The sequence below is a fragment of the Triturus cristatus genome, chromosome 11, assembly GCF_964204655.1.
Source record: "Triturus cristatus chromosome 11, aTriCri1.1, whole genome shotgun sequence".
Taxonomy (NCBI): Eukaryota; Metazoa; Chordata; class Amphibia; order Caudata; family Salamandridae; genus Triturus; species Triturus cristatus.
The window spans coordinates 772,236,642-772,255,979 of record NC_140594.1 but is presented as its reverse complement, the minus strand read 5'-3'; the positions used below and the strand labels follow the sequence as shown (position 1 = coordinate 772,255,979).

The 19,338-nt window shown below is 48.5% G+C and overlaps 1 protein-coding gene across 1 annotated transcript in view; it reads left to right on the top strand.

Annotated features, from left to right (window-relative positions):
- Positions 1–6,557: 6,557 nt before the first annotated feature.
- UNC5D (unc-5 netrin receptor D) overlaps positions 6,558–19,338 on the top strand; it is a 1,316,579-nt gene continuing 1,303,798 nt past the window's right edge. The window contains exon 1 of the mRNA XM_085634460.1: positions 6,558–6,784. Within this exon, the coding sequence (XP_085490586.1) occupies positions 6,694–6,784 (91 nt within the window). The 5' untranslated portion in view covers positions 6,558–6,693. The remainder of the gene's footprint in view (positions 6,785–19,338) is intronic.

The following is a 19,338-nucleotide window of genomic DNA, read 5'->3' as shown; positions in this document are numbered from 1 at the left end:
ATAGAAAGCGCGGGAGGGAAATCATTTTGAAGAGTGCAGCTCTTCCAAGCAGTGACAGCAGCAACGCCTTCCAGGTCGCGACGTCTCACCGTAATCTTTGTAGTGGGGGGAGGAGATTGCGCTCATACCGACGTTTGGCGTCAGAGGTAATGAAGATGCCTAGATACTTGAATCCCTCTAATGCTACTTGTATGGAGCAATCCCAAGGTGGGGAGGGAGGGTCTCCGTGTAGAACGTTGAATAGTGACTTTCTCCAGTTAATTTTATACCCAGAGTTTTTGCCAAAGCTAGTGAAAATGTCCAGGACAATACGGAGTGATTTCTGGGGAGAGGCTGAGCACTATTTTCTTAATGATCTTTCCCCATTACTCTCTCGACATGTCTGCTGCCACCGACCACGCTCAATAGTTTAGCAGGCACCCTCTTTTACAATTTGTTTTCTTGTCAATAAGTATTACTTTGCATTGTTCTTTAACAGTACGTAACGCTGCATGTAATTACGGCTGACCGAGACCTAAGCAAACAATGGGGCCCGCGCAGCTCGCCCAACTCCGTCAACAGCTCTGCTTTTATTTTCACAGCACGGTGTCCGCTTTTTCACTATTTGCTCCTTGTTGCTGTTCCGTACCCGGGCTAAACTTTAAGTATTAAAAACATGGGCGTTTTGCTTCATATTTAACCCGTTCTGTGCCCATGACGAGCTGGACTCGTCATGGAGCTCAGTCGCGCTGTGCCCATGACGAGTCCAGCTCGTCATGACACCCACCAACGGGGGAAGCGCTGGCGCTCCCCCCATGAGTGGTCGATCTTTTTTTTTTTTACTGGGAAGGCAGGGGAAGACCTTCTCCTGCCTCCCCCCGCCCCCCACCCCCGCATCATCAATGACGTCAGCGCGCGAGCCGCGCTGACGTCATTGGAGGTTTCCACTTTGTTCTCCGAGGCGCAGGAAGCCATTTGCTTCCTGCACGTCGGAGAGTGAAGGTGAGTTTTGGGGCTGGGGAGGGGGGATTTTGGCGATCGGTGGGTTTGGTTAGGGTGGGGGCACTATGTTGGGGGAGGTCGAAGGCATGCCACAAGGCTCAGCTTCAATCGTGTTTTTTTGTAGTTGCTTCCCTGTGAAATGGATCCAAAAAATAAAAACGCTCTGCCGAGAAATGCCCTTCTTCTGAAATTTTCTATTCCGAAGTGCAGCAGGATGGAGAGAAATAGAAGGTATTATATGAGAAATAAATACATAACTAAATAAAGCAAGACAGAGGAGTTGCAAAGTGGCCAGATTGGTTTTATTTACATCCAAATACACCAGCATCACTTTACAGAGTTTGCCAGTGAAGCGCTACTTTCGTTTTCTCGTCTTTCTTTGAACAGCATTGTTGTTCCCAGGTTGGGAGAGTGTACCATTCCTGGAGGTACTGCAATACCTGGTTGCTTGGTGGATTGGAAAACACAATGTGTACCATGGCTCTGTGTTTATGGATGTGGTCTTTTTATACCATAGTGCTTACGTTTTGTAAGGATATAAGCAATGGACATTGAAACGGTTCCCTTCAGGGCCCTCTAGTCATGTCCATAACTTTTCAGTTTCTGATTTCTGAATAGTGAGTGAGAGATCGTTAAGGTAACCATGTTGTTTCTGCTTACATTTCACATGCTTTACTTAATCTTGCATTCCCTATGAGTGGTTGCTGTTTTTTTTTTTAGGCAGCATATTACTCTTATCAAGTGCATAATTTGAATTGAGCCCCATCCAAGTGTTTATAGCGGGCCCAATTAGGTTATAGCTGAAGACAGTGCGAGTTTCTGTCAGTGGGGATGTATGGTGTTCATTGGGGGAGAGGATGTGGCACTATGGCCAGAGCTGTCGAATTTGGAACTGGGGAACCGGGTTCAGCCTTCATGACCAGTCCACCACACCACTCTACTGAGGGAGCACATTCCCATGCTAGACCGTAGAAGGCCCCACTAGACCTTAGAAGGCTTGATGTCTTAGCACAAGCAGGTGTACCCTAGTGGTGTCTATTGTGGGTTAACCTTGAAGGCCTGTCCACCACAATCCATCTCCAGTCTTGCGGGCAGGCCTACAAAGCAGCACACCTTAGAGCAACAGTGATCCAGTCGCTGTGACTCTGTCACTGAGGTCACATGAACCTTGAGCAGATTAGGGCGATGCAAACGGTGTGACCTCACTGGGTACCTATTTTGGGTGGGTGCATAGTGTTTTCAAGTTTATAATGGTTTGAAAAAAACTTGCTGCCTCCTTCCTGGCCTCCAGCAATTTTCAGAAACAATAAAAATGTCATGATAACTTTGATGATTAATGTTCTTCCTAGAGAGAGATGGAGTTTTGTCTAGTGGAAGGGTTGACTCCTGGAAAGGTAGCACAGAGGGTTAATGTGCCTGCCGCAAAGAACATGTACTATGCAGATCACAAAGTGCACTGCTTTAATGGGGGGACCATGATGAATGGTCATTTAATATCAGCTGTAGCTGATGGATCCCTGAACAGTGTCATGTATGTGCATGTTTGCATTTTGCTGAGGGGATTACCAGGTAATTATTCACGCAGCTCTCTGATGGATGTCACATGTGGTTTTCTGAGTCCCCAGATAGATCATGCAGTCTGTGTGTTCTCTTTTGTACTGACAGTCACCGGTGTATTCAACTGTGTAGCCTTGGACCGTGTCATGTATGTGCATGTAACTTGCATGATCGAGGTAACTATTAGCGGCGATACTACGTGTCTCTCGGACCTCTTTCAAGTGGTCGCCGTCTTTTTTCCCCAGCAACCCCCCCTCCCCAGGGGCGGCAATCTGAGAGATAGCCCCGGGCGCCACAAGCTCTAGCTACGTCTCTGAGCCTGTCAGAAGCATGGCAGGTAAAACGAGGGGTTAGACAGGGGTGTATTCTTGCCCCCCTGCTCTTCTCGCTTTACATTAATAATCTGGGTATGGCTCTAATTTCGTCCAGTAAGGCTATCCCCATAGCCGGCTCAAAATTGATTCCCACACTACTATACGCCGACGACACGGTTCTGTTGGCAAGAACCGCGAGAGGCCTTCAAGCCCTTTTAAATGGATTTAATGATTTTATGGTCTCTTTAGTCCTATTAATAAATTTTAAAAAATCACATTCCATGTCAATTGGTTGTGGGCGGGCAAAAAAGGCTAAATTCTACTGTAAGGGGCAGGAGCTCACAAAAGTGCAGACCTTCCCATATTTGGGGATTGTCTTTGATGACAGGAGATCTTGGGTCATGCAACGCGCTCAGAAAAAGAACATTCTTGCTAGGGCAACTGGAGCGCTTTTGGGCTTCGCGAAACGTTTGGGGTGTAAACCATACCCGCTCTTATGAAGATTTATAGAGCTAAGTGTATTCCTATGGCCCTATATGGCAGTGAGGTATGGGGTTATAAGGCCTCGACCGAAATCCAAACAGTAGAAAATGCCTTTCTCCGGAAAATGTTGTCACTCCCCCCCATCTGCTCCTATATTTAATATTCATGAAGACCTGGGGGCGGGTTATCTTATTGATCAAATCAATGTGGCTCCATTATTAGGTTGGTTGAGAGTTTGGGCACAGCAACCTCCGAATCTAAATCAACTTATTATTTAAGACTGTTTGTCCCTCGATAAAGCTATGTCTATTCCATGGTTTCAATATATTAAAACTAATCTGGAATCACTGGGTTGCCCCGAATTGTTCGATAGACCATGTGCGCTGAGTAAAGTGAAAATAAATGCCTTTAAGACTCAGTTCTTGAGAAGAGCGATGTTACTGAGGGAAGGAGGTGAACTGGGAAAGCCGGCAGTCAGGAGGTTTGTCATGCTAAGTATTGGCATAGAGATTCAGCCATACCTGACCTACATAAACAAACCATTCCATCTGTTTTTGTTAATAAGGTTCAAGCATGGCATGCTTCCCTGGCTGCTGGCTTACCCTAAGGGTTTTTTCAAAGAGGGCACCCTGGGGCCCTGTCCTTGTGATAATACCTCAGAACAAAATTCGTTGCATTTGGTATTTTTTTGCAAATTTTACTCCTTGCAGCGTAAGAAATTCATTTTGCCTATTCTTAAGAACTGTAACTTCGAGCAAGTGAGGCCCGCACTGGTTTATCTGCAAATGCTTGGGTCTCCTTTGGTATGTTTTGGGGTTGCCAGTTATATTACTGGGGCCATTAGGTGTAGAAATAGGGTGCAGTCTTCTTAGTAATCCTCCCCATATTTTATTAGTACTGTTTAATAGCGGGAGAATGTGGAATGATGGTTTTATGGATTCGTAAAATTGCTGAACCTCTTGGATGACATACTTTTTACTGTGTATACGTGCCAATCGTTGTACTATTTATATTTCATAAATTGTTATTTGTGTTTTAATCTTCATCTTTTAGTGGGCCTTTTGATTTGTGTAACTGTAACTACTTGCACTATGAAATTATTGTCCTGTGCTTTGATGGTTTTAAAATTTTTAACCGAATAAAGCTAATTCTTGACTTGACTTGACTTGATTGGGCGGGTGTGAGTGTTGAAGCGCAGCAAGTGCTGAGGCAACAGATGCTAGAGTGCGACTGTGGTTGCTGGAACTTCAGTTTGTTTCAGCTTGTGTAGAAAATGGTGTGGTCTGTGATGAAAGTGCAGCAGCAATGGTGTGGGTACCACAGTTAGAGAAGGAGCTGCCAGGGTAGACGTGGCAGTCTGGGTATTGGTGTATCAATCACAGACGGGAGGGTGAAGCATATGTTGATGGTGCAGTGTTTGCTGCAGCAGGGTTCATGCATCAGTCACCGAAATGGTGCATTAAGTGCTGGTTTTCTGCAGCAGGCACTAGGAGTGGTGCAAGCATTATACCTTGCGTTGTGTTGGTTGCTTATATATCAAGTGCAACAGATACTGTGAGTAGTGACACAGATTCAAGTGTTTTGGGTGCTGTTTTAATAGGGGCTGGTCTGATGCGACAGGTACGGAGGCTCACAGGGAAACATTTGGCTGGTGATTGTGCATTTTCCACTGATAAAGCTGATTATGCTAAAGGCGTGGTGGTGCTTTTGTTGCTTGCAGTGGTGTAGACCAAGATGCACGAGGGATTACTGTATTAATCTACAGGCATTAGATTAGTGTTTCAGAATATATGGGTGTGTAGCGTGTAACGTGGTTGGTTCAGCAGATGCTGAACATGGCCACGGCCACTGGAAATCTGTGATTCTGCCGCTGCGGCGTTTTCTGCATAATTATAAACGTGTTGCACTTGCCACATAATCCATCATTTTCTGCATAATCTGCAGATTTGACCAAAAAAATTGATTCTAGGTGAAACGGATCAAACATTACTAAAGTTGTGAGATTCTTGTTGCCGCACAGCTGAAGGAGGTTGACTGAACATCTTTCCTTTTCTTAATACTGTACTTTGGATGTTAAACGTGTACCAGTGAGGTGAAACATTTTCCCAGCAATTTCAACATGTGAAACAAATGCAAAACTATGAAATAATACTATCACAAAATGTGCCGCTTTAGGATGCATAATTTGCCTTTTTTTGCAGCATAATTTAGTCAACCCTGCCGCGTAATTTTGTCCTCTCCTGCCGCATAGTTCCAGTGGCCCTGAATATGACCCTTGAGGTGCAGAGAGTAGTACACCCGGGGCTGCTGCGTGAGATAATGCAGTGTTCGTTCACAGGTGGCAGGAGTGGTGCACCAGAATCCGTGGTGTTGCTTTGCAGCTTCTGGCGTAGGTACAGGTGTTAAGGAAGATCGGGTGCTTCCGCTGCTACCTTGGCACTGCATGTGGTGCATTGGGTGCTTGCATACAAGTGACCAGGTGCAAGGCGTGGTGCGGGAAGTGCTACAGCTGGTGGCGGGGTACAGTTAGTAGGTGTTCGTGCAATGGCAGCAGGCGCTTCTGTTGTTTTTATAGCCGATGCCTGGGCTGCTTCAGCGGGTCTGGGGTTGTGGCCAAAGAGTTAGTTAAATATGTGCAGTGGCAAGTACTGAAGTTGTTGATCAGAAGGGAGCGAGCAGGTGATCGGGTTATTCAGCAGGCGCTGGGTGGTCGATCAGAAGGGACAGAGCAGGATCTGGCGGTTTGTCGTCGTGCTGGGGTTGTTGCAGTAAGAGGAGACTTTGGTACAGCAAGGGCAGGTGTTTCTGCACGCGCTGGTTTCCTGCAGCCGACTGTGAGCGGATACTGGCGGTGCTGATCCGTCCTGGTGCTCCTGTAGCAGGTGGTGTTTGTACATCGGGCAGTGGTGCTGCAGTCGCCGTTGTGATGGAGAGGTATGATGGGTGCTTCTCCGCGGGCGCATCAGGAGTAGAAGGCGCTTTGGGCTCCCAGCATCGCTTTCGGAGCTGGTGCCGCTGCACCGCTCAGTCCCCTGCAAATGGACTGTCTTTTACACCCTACCTTTCCCAATCCGTTCACCCTGTCCAATAAGGTAGTGTAGGCTCCGCCTTGCGAATGTTCCTATAGGCTAAAGTCTGACGGGTGGGCGGGCCGAGAGAGGTGGGCTCGCGCTGGGCTGCTGCCAGGCTGAGGGAGACTTCAGTCTGCGCGCGGGAGGTGGCGCGAGCTGCTGCCGGCCGGGCTGGGAACGGTCATCTAAGGAGGAGCGGAGCCGAGGAGCTCGTGGAGGACCGCAGCCCGTCAGCGGGAGATGTGACTGGGGCCCCCGGGAGCCCCTCGGGGGGCGCACAGCCGGGGATGCTCCGGAGCTGGAGGGGGAGCCCTGCGGGGGCACTGGAACTATTGCTGGGACTAGGAGTGCTGGCCCTGAGCTCAGCCGCCGCCAGAGGTAAGATACGGGATGGAGGTGATATGGTATGCTTCTGAGCTCCTTGCCCATCCGTGCTGAGGAGCCCATGTGCCTCTATTTTCCATGTTCGTCAGTGTCCGGTGTTATGTGTATGCGCTCCGTGTCTCTGCAGCCCTTGCCCTTCTGTGCCCCTGTATCACAACCTCACCTGTGTCATTGCTACTAAATTGCCCTATGTGCCCCTGCATTGCATACCGCCCTGTGCGCCATGCCTTCCTATACTCATTCACACACTAATTCTAATCACCTATCCACGCTGCACTGTAGCACATGCATCCATCCAGTGCCTCTCTGTGACCCTGCACCCCATGGCGTCTCTGTCGGTCATGTATCACGCCCCCTTATACTATGAGTCTCCATGTCCTTGCATCCCATGTCCCTCGCTGCTTTACATCCCCTGCTACTCCGTACACCCTCATTCCATGCCCCCTGTGACCTTTTAATCCATGTCTTTTAATGCCCCTTCAATCATGCCACCTGTTTCCACGGCATCCAATACCAATGTGTGCCTCTTCATTCCATGTCCCTCTGTGCCCCTTCAAACCATGCCTGTCTCTGTCCATCACCTCAACCTTCGGTTCACTCAGGGCCCCTCACCCCAACTCCTCTGCAGCACAAGGTAGCCTGAGCCTAACTCTACTCTTCCCTTAAAAGACTCTTACTTCCAGCCCCGTGTCCTTCCAGAGACCGCCATTTACCCGTTAAGTGCCACAGACCCTCTACAGCACCACAGACAGCATCTCACCACCCTCCCACAGCACCTAGACCCCATAACTCACGAGAGCCCTTCAAACTCTCCCACAGCATTGAGACACCTTGACCTCCGCTGCAGCACTCAAGAGCCCCCGAACCCATCACCAAAGTGTCTTCTCAAATCCCCCTGCAGCATCAAGAGACCACCTTAACTCCACCCGCAGCACCCAAGACACCCCAATCTCCCAAAAACACTCAGTCCATCCTGCATCCCCTAAGACACCCTCAGTGAATCAACACTGCATGCAGCACCCAATGGACTCCCTTAATCACCTCCAACCTTCCCCAGTGCACCCAAGAGACACGATCAAATCCTCCTGCAGCGCCTAGAAGACCCTCTGGACAATACACCCTTCAGTACGCAAGAGACACCTCGGCAGCTTGGCGGGCTGCTTGGCGGACTCCCTCGGCCAAATACGTCTGCAGCACCCCAAGATTGTGATGCCAGAACACGCCTAGCACCCCAATTCCAACCTCCTTCGATGGTCCTAAGAGATTCCTCGCTCTAACATGCATCACGAAGCTCCTCACGCCAAACCCAGTCAGCACGCCCAAGACTGGTACCTAAGTCGCCGTGAGCCTCTAAGTGATACACAACGGACGAGATACTGCAGTAATGTAAGATTTACTCACACCACCCCAAACAGTGCCCGCCCCCGGGGGTCTACTAAGAAATCCAACCCCTAATCATCCTGCAGAAGCCCCCTGTATGAACCCCTCCCAAATGCTTCAATGTTCTTGCTGAATCACACCGGCACCCTATTTTCTAAAAAATCTTTCACCCCCCTCCCCCTTCCCGTTTACTAATCTCAGGACTTTCGAGTGAGCACCCTAGATTGATGTGATCCGTGACTGCTTCCCAGATCTGAGCATTTATTACACGCCACTGTGAACAAAAATAGCGCTTTCAAAAGTGCTTCGTTGTCACTTTCTAAGCACCCTTGGTGTCATTACTCGGCACTCCCCTTTGAACACCCCTTGTATTTTACGGCTCCAGTGTCGGTGTCCGTAGCGCCCTGAGATCGGCGTCAGGGCACGGTCTACGAGCTTTAGAGATAGCGCCCACGAACCAAGTGTCGGCGTACTAGCAGTAGTACCACTGTCTCGCCCGCACTGGCAGCCTAGTGCCCAATAGCACTGCGTGAAAGCACCTTAATACCAGCAGGATTGGCAACAGGGGTCACCACGCGGCAGGGTATTCATAGGGAGCTCTGGGCAGAGCCAAGCAGACTGCTAGCATTCTCGGGGCAAATACTTCGACCCCCACCTGAGAATCTCTGAAAGAGAGGCGCAGCCCTCGGAAATTCTGTTTGAAAACACCGAAGGCCAGCGCCAAGTACTGTGGTTAAGCACATGTAGCGCCTTATGGTCAACAGCTAGGCCCCCTATAGCACCTTAATGTTAGTACCAGGGCCCACTGTAGCACCTTTGGGCCAGCACTGATGACTCAGTTGTGCTAAAATACAGCTCTTTAGGGATAGAGCCTAGGGCCCCGCCCAGTGTGGCCCATATAGCTCCTTCGTTTCAGTATCTACGACAACTGTTTTTCTCTATAGGTTCCGAGAGTCAACACCTAGGACTTAAGTGTATTTCAATAGATCCTTACGGTCAGCACATGGGAATCCAGTGTATGTACTATTGAACCATAGTCAGCGTCTCGGACCTCAGTGTGTGTGGTCACCTATATAGGGCCAGTGCCCTATAGCACTAATAGCCGACAAGAAGCCTAGTGAACGTACCTATAGCTAAAAAAGGCCGGCTCTTGGGTCCCCGTTATCTGCAACGTTAGCACCCCGGGGTCCTCGCCTCAAGGCTCTGTGTGTCCACCTTCAGCTCCTGAGGGGCACCTCCCAGGACCAGATATAGGCGCATCATCTCGGAACCTAGTGTGTGGACCTACAGCACCTGCGTCCAGGACCCTAGTGGGTGCACCTACAGCACTTAGACACCTGCGCCCGGGACCCCAGAGGGTGCTCCTACAGCACTTATCGTCAGCGCCCGGGATCCCAGTGGGTGCGCCTACAGCACTTATCGTCAGCGCCCGGGACCCCAGTGAGTGCGCCTAGAGCACCTTGACACCAGTACCCGGCACCCCAGTGGGTGTACCTACAGCACTTATCGTCAGCGCCAGGGATCCCAGAGGGTGTACCTACAGCACTTCTCGTCAGCGCCCGGGACCCCAGTGGGTACGCATAACAGCACTTTGACACCAGCGCCCGGGACCCCAGTGGATGCACTTACAACACTTATCGTCATCGCCCGGGACCTCAGTGTGTGCCCCTACAGCACTTATCGTCATGAGCCCAGTTTTCGCACCTACTGCTCCTTAGGGTCAGCGCCCAGAAGCCCAGTGTTTGCACCTTAGGGTCAGCACTTCGGACCCCAGTATGTGCACCTACACTTCTTTATGGCTAGCGCCCAAGACCCGAGTATTTGCACATGTTGTTTCTTAGGGTCAGCACCCCGAAACGTAGTCTTGGCCTCTGCTCGGATAGCGCCCTGGCGGGAATGAAATGTAGCGCCATATATTCCGATTCATTCACAGCATAGCTCGGTCACACCAGTGCCATGTTGTTGGTGGTGTGAATGGCAGGTGTTGGTGTGGGCCCTGCTCGCGAATGCCAAAAGCCAGCCCTGCGCGGCACCATCCTTAGCACGGCACTAGCATTGCGAATCAGCATTGAGCGCAGGGCTGAGCAGTGCGGACGCCGTAGACGTAGAGTCACTGCCTAACATCACATGCGGGGCAGGTCCCTGAGAGCAACGGCCAGACCCCCAGCCTGCTACCCCCTAACAATCAAGCGTCTGTGTCGTGCACCCCGGTATAATGAACTCAAGCACCGGTAGCATTCACTGCACCCCTCGGATACCACCCCGAGACAATCCGAAACCAGAGGACCCCTCGAGCCGGCACGTAGGGTCCATGCCTGCGAGCCCGCAGCGCCAAGAAGCCCTTTACAAACAGCCGAGGTTCAGCCTCAGAGCACCCGGACTAGGGTCCGCGGACCCCACACCTCAATCACTCACAACCATCCTAGAACCATAGGGTCCGCGCCATGTCCCTAGGTGGCCCTTACAGCCCTCACCAAGAACCGTAGTGAGAGCGCACTAAGCCCTACACACGGAGCTGCATTCTGACCACCCCTCGCACCTTCCTTGTACCCCCTCACCTAAACTGAGTACCCCTAGCCACACACCGGGGTTCAGGGCGAGTCTCGGGTCCCTCCGAGCTCCCGCAGAAGTCCCTCTTTTACCTAATCTGCTGCACACACATTATCCCAGACTGTTGCCTCACAGATCCCTGTCCTTGGGTACCAACCCCTCACCCAGACCCCTCGTTCCTGGCTGCAGCTGAGGTCACGCTTTTAATATCAGGGTAGCACGTGTTTCCCGCCCCCTATAGCGCCCTCATTAGTCCCCCTTCCCACCCCAAAGAGAAACCCCACCAGCAGCGCGGAATGCGAACCATGGCGACAGCTCTAATTTCATGTGATAAATCAATGCTAATATTTTATATTCTATCATAAACAATGCGCCACCTTTTATGAGGGCTAGTGCCTTCGAAACTATCTCAGTTTGGGAGCTATATGGAAAGCATGCTTTGTTGCCTATGTGTGGGCATTATCACGCTCCGCGGAGCGGTGCATACTACTCTTGAAAATATCGTTGTGATAAGAAAAAAATGTACATTCTCTTGATTCTGCGATTTACATTCTCTGTGCAGAGCTCCGATGCTGTTTCTTTCCAGGCGCGCCTACATCATTTCGTCCTGCTTTGGCACTTCGCAATCAGGCATTTTCCCTGTGTGAATGCGGGACTACAAGTCCCACAATGCATAGACAAGGACAGGAATTGATGCGGTCTTCACTTCTGGACAGAGGTGTCTCGAGGCGCCTACCTCTGTGGCAGAAAATAACATGTTAAGCACCGAGATCTGTGATTTATTCTGATCACGGTGTGGTCCCTGGGGGGGGGGGGGGGTAGCTTTGCTCTTTGCTCTCACGGTTCCCGGTTATATTCCTCCCCAACGTTTCTGGGGCCCTTGCACCTGCTCGACAGACAAATGGATGTGTCTGTGGGTCCCAGAGGGGGTTTGCAGGTGTTGTTAGGCACCAGGAACTACAGCAGCTCTCTGGCCCCACCCTCACCATCTCGGAAATAGTATTCCGTATCCTCAGGTTAGGCTCTGCACCCGCCTCCGTATGCTTGGTGTTAGCGCTAGTGTTTTTTGTGCAGCAGGCTGGCACGCGCTTGTAAACATGAAACGGGGCTTCAGGGCACTGGATATGTGGCACAGTCGCAGGCATACATGCACTTGGGCCTCTCCACTAGAGGCAGGCTGGGTGCCGGGCTGATGTTTCCCTTTCTACTTGTGTTTATTTGCATGTCTGATATTTGAAGCGGGGTCGCCTGGAATGCTACAGACGAATGACATGACGGTCGTTTCTGTCACGTTATTTGATGGCAGAAAGGCAGCAGGTGCGTTCCCATAGGGAACATCGTTTGTATAGTTGAAGAAAATGACTGGGGCAGCGAACCGTGGGGACGTTGTGGTCGCCGGCGTTTCATGGGCACGATGGTGGATTCACTGGGTGGCTATGGTTGGTACCGTGGGTATTTGGAGCGGTTCTCTGGAGCTTTTTTTGGAGGCGGGGTGCGTGTATAGAGTGGGCACATGGGATGTATAACCAGATGAGGGCAAGTTAACTCATAAAAGGAAGAGCTCAACCAGAGCTGAGCCAAGGGTCTGGCTCGGATCTTAGAACCCGTGCACGAGCCGAGCCCTGAAATATAATGTAAATCATACAATAAACATCACGTCAAAATAGGATAACAGTACTTCAAAATTAAAAAAAAGTGTATTTCTTTTGACATTAGTAGGGCACGTTATAGCACTGCAGTGAGAAGTAATTATTAGAAGTGATAGTTTGTACAACTGGTAGTCTGTACTCATATTTGAAAGTGTTTTACATGTGACAATGAAGAAAAAAGAGTTTTAGCAAAATGAAATATTTGCCAAAGATCACACACTTTACACAGAGTCGCCGCGATGTATTCATGTTTATGGTTTCTCTTTGTACAACCAGCCAGTAAATCTCTATTAATTTGTCTTTACTTATTTTAAGGCTGTGTTTTCACCTCGTAGTGCATTTTCTGTAGTTTTTAAATATCGGGCGAACTCGACTGGAAGGCTGAGCATTTATACACGAGTACCAGTTTCATTACGCAAGGTCACGTGCATTGTTCGTAGGCACGGAAAGGAAGTAATTTGCTGAGAATGTCAGTATGTTGAACTGATTCCCCAGTTCTACAGTTGGCAGCTCAGGCCGTTAGGCCGCGTCTTGGGTAAAGGGAGGGAGGCAGGCGGAAGTAAGATGAAAGCCCGGCTCCTTATGGGCTTGAGGTTCCAACAGGACCTCGAGCTGAGCCAGGCTTAAGGCTGGAGCCTGGCGCCATGCTTCAGTGGCTCGCCCTCCTCTCTGTATAAACCGGGCAACGGGACACAGCGGGATGTTTCCAAGGTATATTCTGTGGATATTTGTGGCGCATTTAACCTATATTGAGGGTGCACTTTGGTGTGTATTTCGTCGCATACTGTTGGCGCTCTCTTACGTTACCTGCGGATTGGGTGTCACTTTGTTAGCAGTGAAGTGCGTTCAAGTGGTGGTTGCAGACTCTTTCACAGGGCTGTGCCCTGAGGGGGAGCAAGGCATAGTTCCATGGTAGTCTCAGGAGCCTTTTGTGATGGGTCATTTGTGGCACCCGTGGCACATATTTGGTACCTTTCTGGGAGCAATATATAGGAGGCTGGTCTCATCATCTGTGCTAGGCTGGCACATTCTGCAGATGGCTAGGGCACAGTCTATATGGGTTTGCGTACATTATGTGACTGGTAAGTTGGACCTCCTGATGGGCAAGTTCTAATCTCTATGAGAGGGTGCTCCAGCAATCTAGTGGGGAGACAACACATTATGTGACCAGTAAGTTGGACCAATGAGAGGCAAGGCGCAATCTCTGGGAGAGGTCACTGAAACAAACAAATGGGCCGGTTGACACATGTGCACTGTGCGTCATTGTTAAATGGGCCCCTTTGAAGGGTTAGGAGCAGTGCTTGATTTGAGCCGGTGGTTTCTGGTGCTCGGCACCAGCACCTATGGCAGGCCACCTATTTACAGAGCAGCATAACAGAAATTATTTATAAATTCAGTATTCATTGAAAATGACCAATACCTTGCCACCCAAGCCATTATGATAGCTTTGGTTGCCTGAAATAGTCTGAATTCTCAAACTTGTAGGCGTTTGATGGCTAGTAGGATTGCTTGTAATGTCGTTGACAGTGCTGGCAGGGGTAATGGGTGGGGCGTGCTGGATTGGCCCTGTAACAGGGGCCCTGGCACTTATTTTTTTTACAAATTAAGCACTGGTTAGTAGGCCATGAAGAATTGGGGCCTTAATGCACAGCAGGGGCCTGTGTTACGCCCCGTCTGCAAGCGTTCAGGGTGCTTTATGTGGAGATATTGGGTGTATTCTATGGTGGTGCTGGCCAGCAATTTTTAAGAAACTGCAGTGAATATCTTTGACAGTTGTAGAGCATTGGGGTAGAGTCCCATATCGACCCACATTTATTTATGTGGCTAGGAAACATCCTGAGGAGTCATTTGTGTGGACAGTGGTGTAAATGTGTGTGTTTATTCACGGACACTTATGGCTGGCTTGGAGCATTGCATGGGCACTTCGGAATACTCCGGGCAGGCTCGTTTTCTGTTGGCAGTTGGGCCCATTTTATAGGTGCTTGGGTGCATTGTGCATGCAGCAGAGTAGGCTGCGGGCACTCAGCTGTATTCTTTGGGAGCCGTGATTCGTCCTGTAGGTGGCCAGCACTCGTTCTAATGGGTTATTCGAGATCATTTTGGTATATCTGAAGATGCTGCCTGTATTTGCGTAAAGTGTCCTGTAGGCCTAAATCCTGAGAGCCGCTTCAGATTTTAGTTGGAGACTCTTGACATAAGTTGGGGGCGGGGGGGTTGGTGCATTCTGTGGAAAGCCCTATATTCTTCCTCGGATTGGTATCTTATTTGATGTAGAGAACAATGAGAGAGCTAGGGAAAAGGGATGTAAATAAGTTTTGTCAATGGTGGACGGACCCAATGTAGTGTGGTACGATCACTGTGAGACAGTGTTTAACCTACCTTGTGGGTTCCCAAACACTGTCTCACAGTGATCGTACCACACTACATTGGGTCCGTCCACCATTGACAAAACCTATCTTATTTGATGTGCCATAAGAGTGTATTCTGTTTAGTAACGTACTAATGACACTATGTGTTGTGGCAGTCACTTTTCATTCTGAGGCTAGGCATAATGTCTGCATTTGACAATGGAGCGTTCTGTTTTTGATAAGTTCATTTTGTGACCATTGAGGGACAGCCTGTTGGCAGAGTGCAGCATTCAGGCATTCTGTGGATGTCCAGGGAGCTTTTGATTGGTAGTCAGATGCATTCGGTGAGCAGATGGGTCACTCTGGCTCACAGTAAGATGTTTTTTGGCTGATAGTTGTACAATTGGAGGACAATTGTGCATTCCATTGGCAGGCAGGTTGCCTTTTGATGGCAAACAGTTTACAATTTGCGACTGGTCCCATCGTACTTCTTGGAAGTTAGACTGTATTAAGTATGTTTCAAATTGTATTTAGTGGACAGAAGCAACTAAGCAACTTTTTTTTGTGGGAGGTGGAGTTGGATTCTGGGGATATGTTTGCGCTTAAAGGCATATGCTGTGCCGTACGCCCGTCTTTCCAAACAACGATCAGCCCACATCGTTTGACAGTTCATACTTGCTATGGTCTGCATTGCTTTTGCAGGCAGTGGTTTGTGCCATGCTCCTCACAGACCTGAGAATTAAATGCCTTTAGTCGCATGAGCTTGTCTTTGTCCTTTTGGAGCAGATGGCTGTCTATTGTGACTGAGAATACATTTTTGGTAGGAATCAGAGATTTAAAGTCTATAAAATGCTTACAGACAGACAGGGAAGAGCTTTGTAAGTTCACATTAACTCTACTTTTTTTTTTTTCTTTTTTTTCTCTCACTTTTTATTTTTCTTTCAAGTGCAAAAAATAAGGATTGTATCTGGGTATTTGGAGTTGGGGTTAAGGTTTTTACTTTACATAAATGTATGAAATAAAGTGCTTAGCTTCGAAAAAAAAAAAAAAGGAGCAGATGGCTGTCTATTGTGACTGAGAATACATTTTTTGGTAGGAATCAGAGATTTAAAGTCCACGCAGAAGTCTTTCTAAAGGTCAATGGATAAAGCTCTCTAATGCACTCTGTTTTCACGCAGTGTATTGAGTGTGAAGTCGACCTACTTATTTGCAGTCACTAACAGAAATAGTTTGTTATTTTTTTTCTATCGAGGAAATGGCTCTAAATACTTACAATGAATGCACAGTAAGTAGCTGGACGAAACATATCTTGAGAACGAGACTGTTTATTTTTTCAGAGCAGCTATATATTATATGTAGGTTTTTTTAGAGGTGGGTGAGCTGAGCCAAGCCATGGATCTGGCTGGGCTTTAAGAGCCTGTGCATGAGCCGAGCCCTGAAAATAGCTGGCATCTAAATCATGCAATAAACATCATGTAAAAATATGATTGTCTCTTTCAAATTAAACAAGGTATATCTTTACATATAAGTAGTCTTTCACTTTTAATACCAATGGTTTATGATTGTTTTTTAAATTTTAGCACATAATGGTAGACTGAGGGTGACAGGCAGAAGCCACATTAATGCTCGGCTCATTTTGGCTTGAGCGCAAAAGAGGACCTAGACCTGATGCAGAGCCTGGCCTCTGGTTCGAGCCTGGCTCAAGCCTCAAGTGGCTCACCCACAGTGCTTAATTTGAGCCAGTGGTTTCCAGTGATCAGCACCGGCACTTAATTGGCTGCATCAGCACTTACGACAGTCTGCCACATGGTGGGCTGTTTGTCTGATTTAGAGTGAGCACAACAGCAGTTGTTTACTAATTCAATATACATTATGTAAGCACCTTACTAGCTCCTCCTACCCTTTACTGGCTCCTCCCTCCCATGTACCTTTTCTATCCCTCCACTATCTCTCTCAATCCAAATAACTAACATATCCACCACTCAAATTACTTTCATATTTTCACTATACTAATTCAGCACTAATCCTTTATGGGTTCCGGTGTAGCGTGCTACTCGCTGAAAAAGCGCTTCAACGCCTCATCAAGGGTACTAAGCGCTGTATAAATGCAATACAATACAATTAAAAATGAATATTACCTGCCGCCCATGCTAATCTTATAGCTTTGAACAAAAGTCCGATTGGCCGCACTCTGCTCGTCCTACCAGCGTGTTACCCCAAGGCATTGTGGTCCATGAAGTAGCGTCGGCGAATACGTCTGTGCCAAAGTTTTAAGTGAAAGTAAGTGTCGCATTAGCCATCCCTGCTTTTAGCTTTGGTGGCCTGGAATAGTCTGAATTGTCACATTTGTAGGAGTGTGATGGTTAGTACTGTCACTGGCTGCGCTGGCAGGGGCAATGGGCGGTGTACGCTGGAGGGGCCTCCTGATGAAGGCCCCGGCACTAATTTTCTTACAAATTAAGCACTGCTCGCCCACTTCTACTTCATTGTGCCCAATTCATAATGCCTCGCCTTTTAAACACTTTCCAAGGAGACGCCTCAAGACCTGGCTCTTCGAACAGTAGCAGCGTCCCCCCCTCCCCCACCAGCGCCTTGAGACCCTCACGGGTATGTAGTGCGCTTTATAAATGCTATGATTGATTGATCATGCATTTCATAGCTCCCCTGGGGGAGCTGGTCTTCTCTCAGGGCCACAAGCAGTGAAAGCATGGGAACAAAGCACACCCCAGAGGTGGCTGCACACCACATCAACAAAGTGCCTCTATGTTGAAAGTGCGTCGGGCCTGCAGCTGACACGAAGGGCTCTCCAAATCAGCTCTGGTTATTAGTATCCTATTAATAATGCAGCACTTGTACACGCCTCGCTTCCTTGGCAGGATCCCAAAGTGCTTTTACGACAGCTGAAACATTTTATTATCTCGGAGCTACAATTGATCCTCGTTTAATCTTCTTCGGAAGGACACCAGTGTGAGCTCACCTTGGCAGCCGACAGCCGGTGCCCCTCGGGTGCCTGCGCCGTTTCCCACCCTGCTGGCTCCGTCCTAACGCTGATACGCCAGCCCCTCTTTCATATGGCTTCGCTGGCTCCATTTCTGGCTGTTGTCGCGCACCGGAAACAGACCTGTGTCTGAACGGAAGCTAACTTTGATGGAAATGAGGTATGTCTTATTTCAATAACCGTGTTGCTTACTGGCAGCCATTTTAAGAAATGTTGGCATCAATCATACGTGATGGCACCCACCACTTACTAAAGACCAATTCGGCTTTTGCCAACTTTTATTTCGTGTTCCGAATTCCCTGCACAGGCGAAACCATCTGTTTCAGAGTGGAAAGGGCGGAGCACCACATGAAATTCAATGTTCGTCACTGGACTGGTGCACTTGTGTTCGCCCTTCCAGCACTGGAGGTCACAAAACATTGGGCATCTGAGGAGGGAGACGTGTACGTCGCATGGAAAGTAGGACGTTGTGACCGCCTGGTTAAAATGTAAACAATCGCTGGACAATTCATCCCTGTGTGGTTTTGTCCTGTAATTAACTCACGGTTCCGCATTTTGATGTGAAGTCTCACGGGAACTCATTTGCTGGTGCCAATGCTTGCATATTTGTGTGACATTGTGATGGATCCTTTGACCTTTCGCTGTGCAGGGTCAAATCCATAGACTGTTGGATTAAAGGAATGAGAGTCCTTCTCCCTAAAGCTGCCACTGCTACGTCAGAAAGCCTGTGGAATCCACTGGCCTGCGGCCAGTTAATATAGTTTTGCCATATATAGGTAGCGCTGGAGGTTTTAGGTGGCCCCTCCTTAACAAGGCCTCCAGGCAGAATAGGCTACCCAGAGGAGGAGATGGTGAGAGACACGTGCCAACAGCCCTTGCATGATCTAAGACCAATTCCAGGGGGCATTATCAGATTTAATTGTCAAGCTCTTTGTGAGCATCCTAAAAAGATTTTAGGGAATTTTATTTTGCATTCATGAACTTCAGTGCAAAGGTTTTTTTCTTCTTCGTGAGATTAAAGTCACATTTAAAATAAACCAATAGGTCGATCTAGCAGTCTTGCGAGCACTACGAGAATGTTAAGTGCTATTTTTTCAGCATGGTTGCATGCACAGGTGATCTGCCTCTGTCTTGCATTAAATAACATGTATTCTCTTGGCCTAGTTGTTGCTATTCAACCAGGAGACCAGGCTAACACTTATAGCACCACCTCTTCTCCAGACAATCTGTCCTCGGACGATTAGATTCATTTCCCTGCTTCACTTTGTCCATTCCTCCTTAAATGATCAGTTCTTAAAACGATTAAATATGACAATTGTATACTATATAAAAGCAGTACCGATTTTGCAGTCAAAGGCTGCTTTTTTGTAGGAAAGGTAAAAAAGAAATATTGCTCTTTGTTCAAATATAAACCTGCAGGCACTGTGCACATCTTTTTGTTGTAGATCAGGCAATTTGTGTGGGAATCACGTCTCAGTTTGCTGGAAACAATTGCTACTGCGTAGTGAATGATCTCGCCTGTGGGTGTTACCTGCAAATCCTTTTCTTCCACTTAGTGTAGAGGGACTGGGTTCACTTCCACAGGCTCCTCTGATGCAGTCATGTGGGCACTTGCTCTGAAGG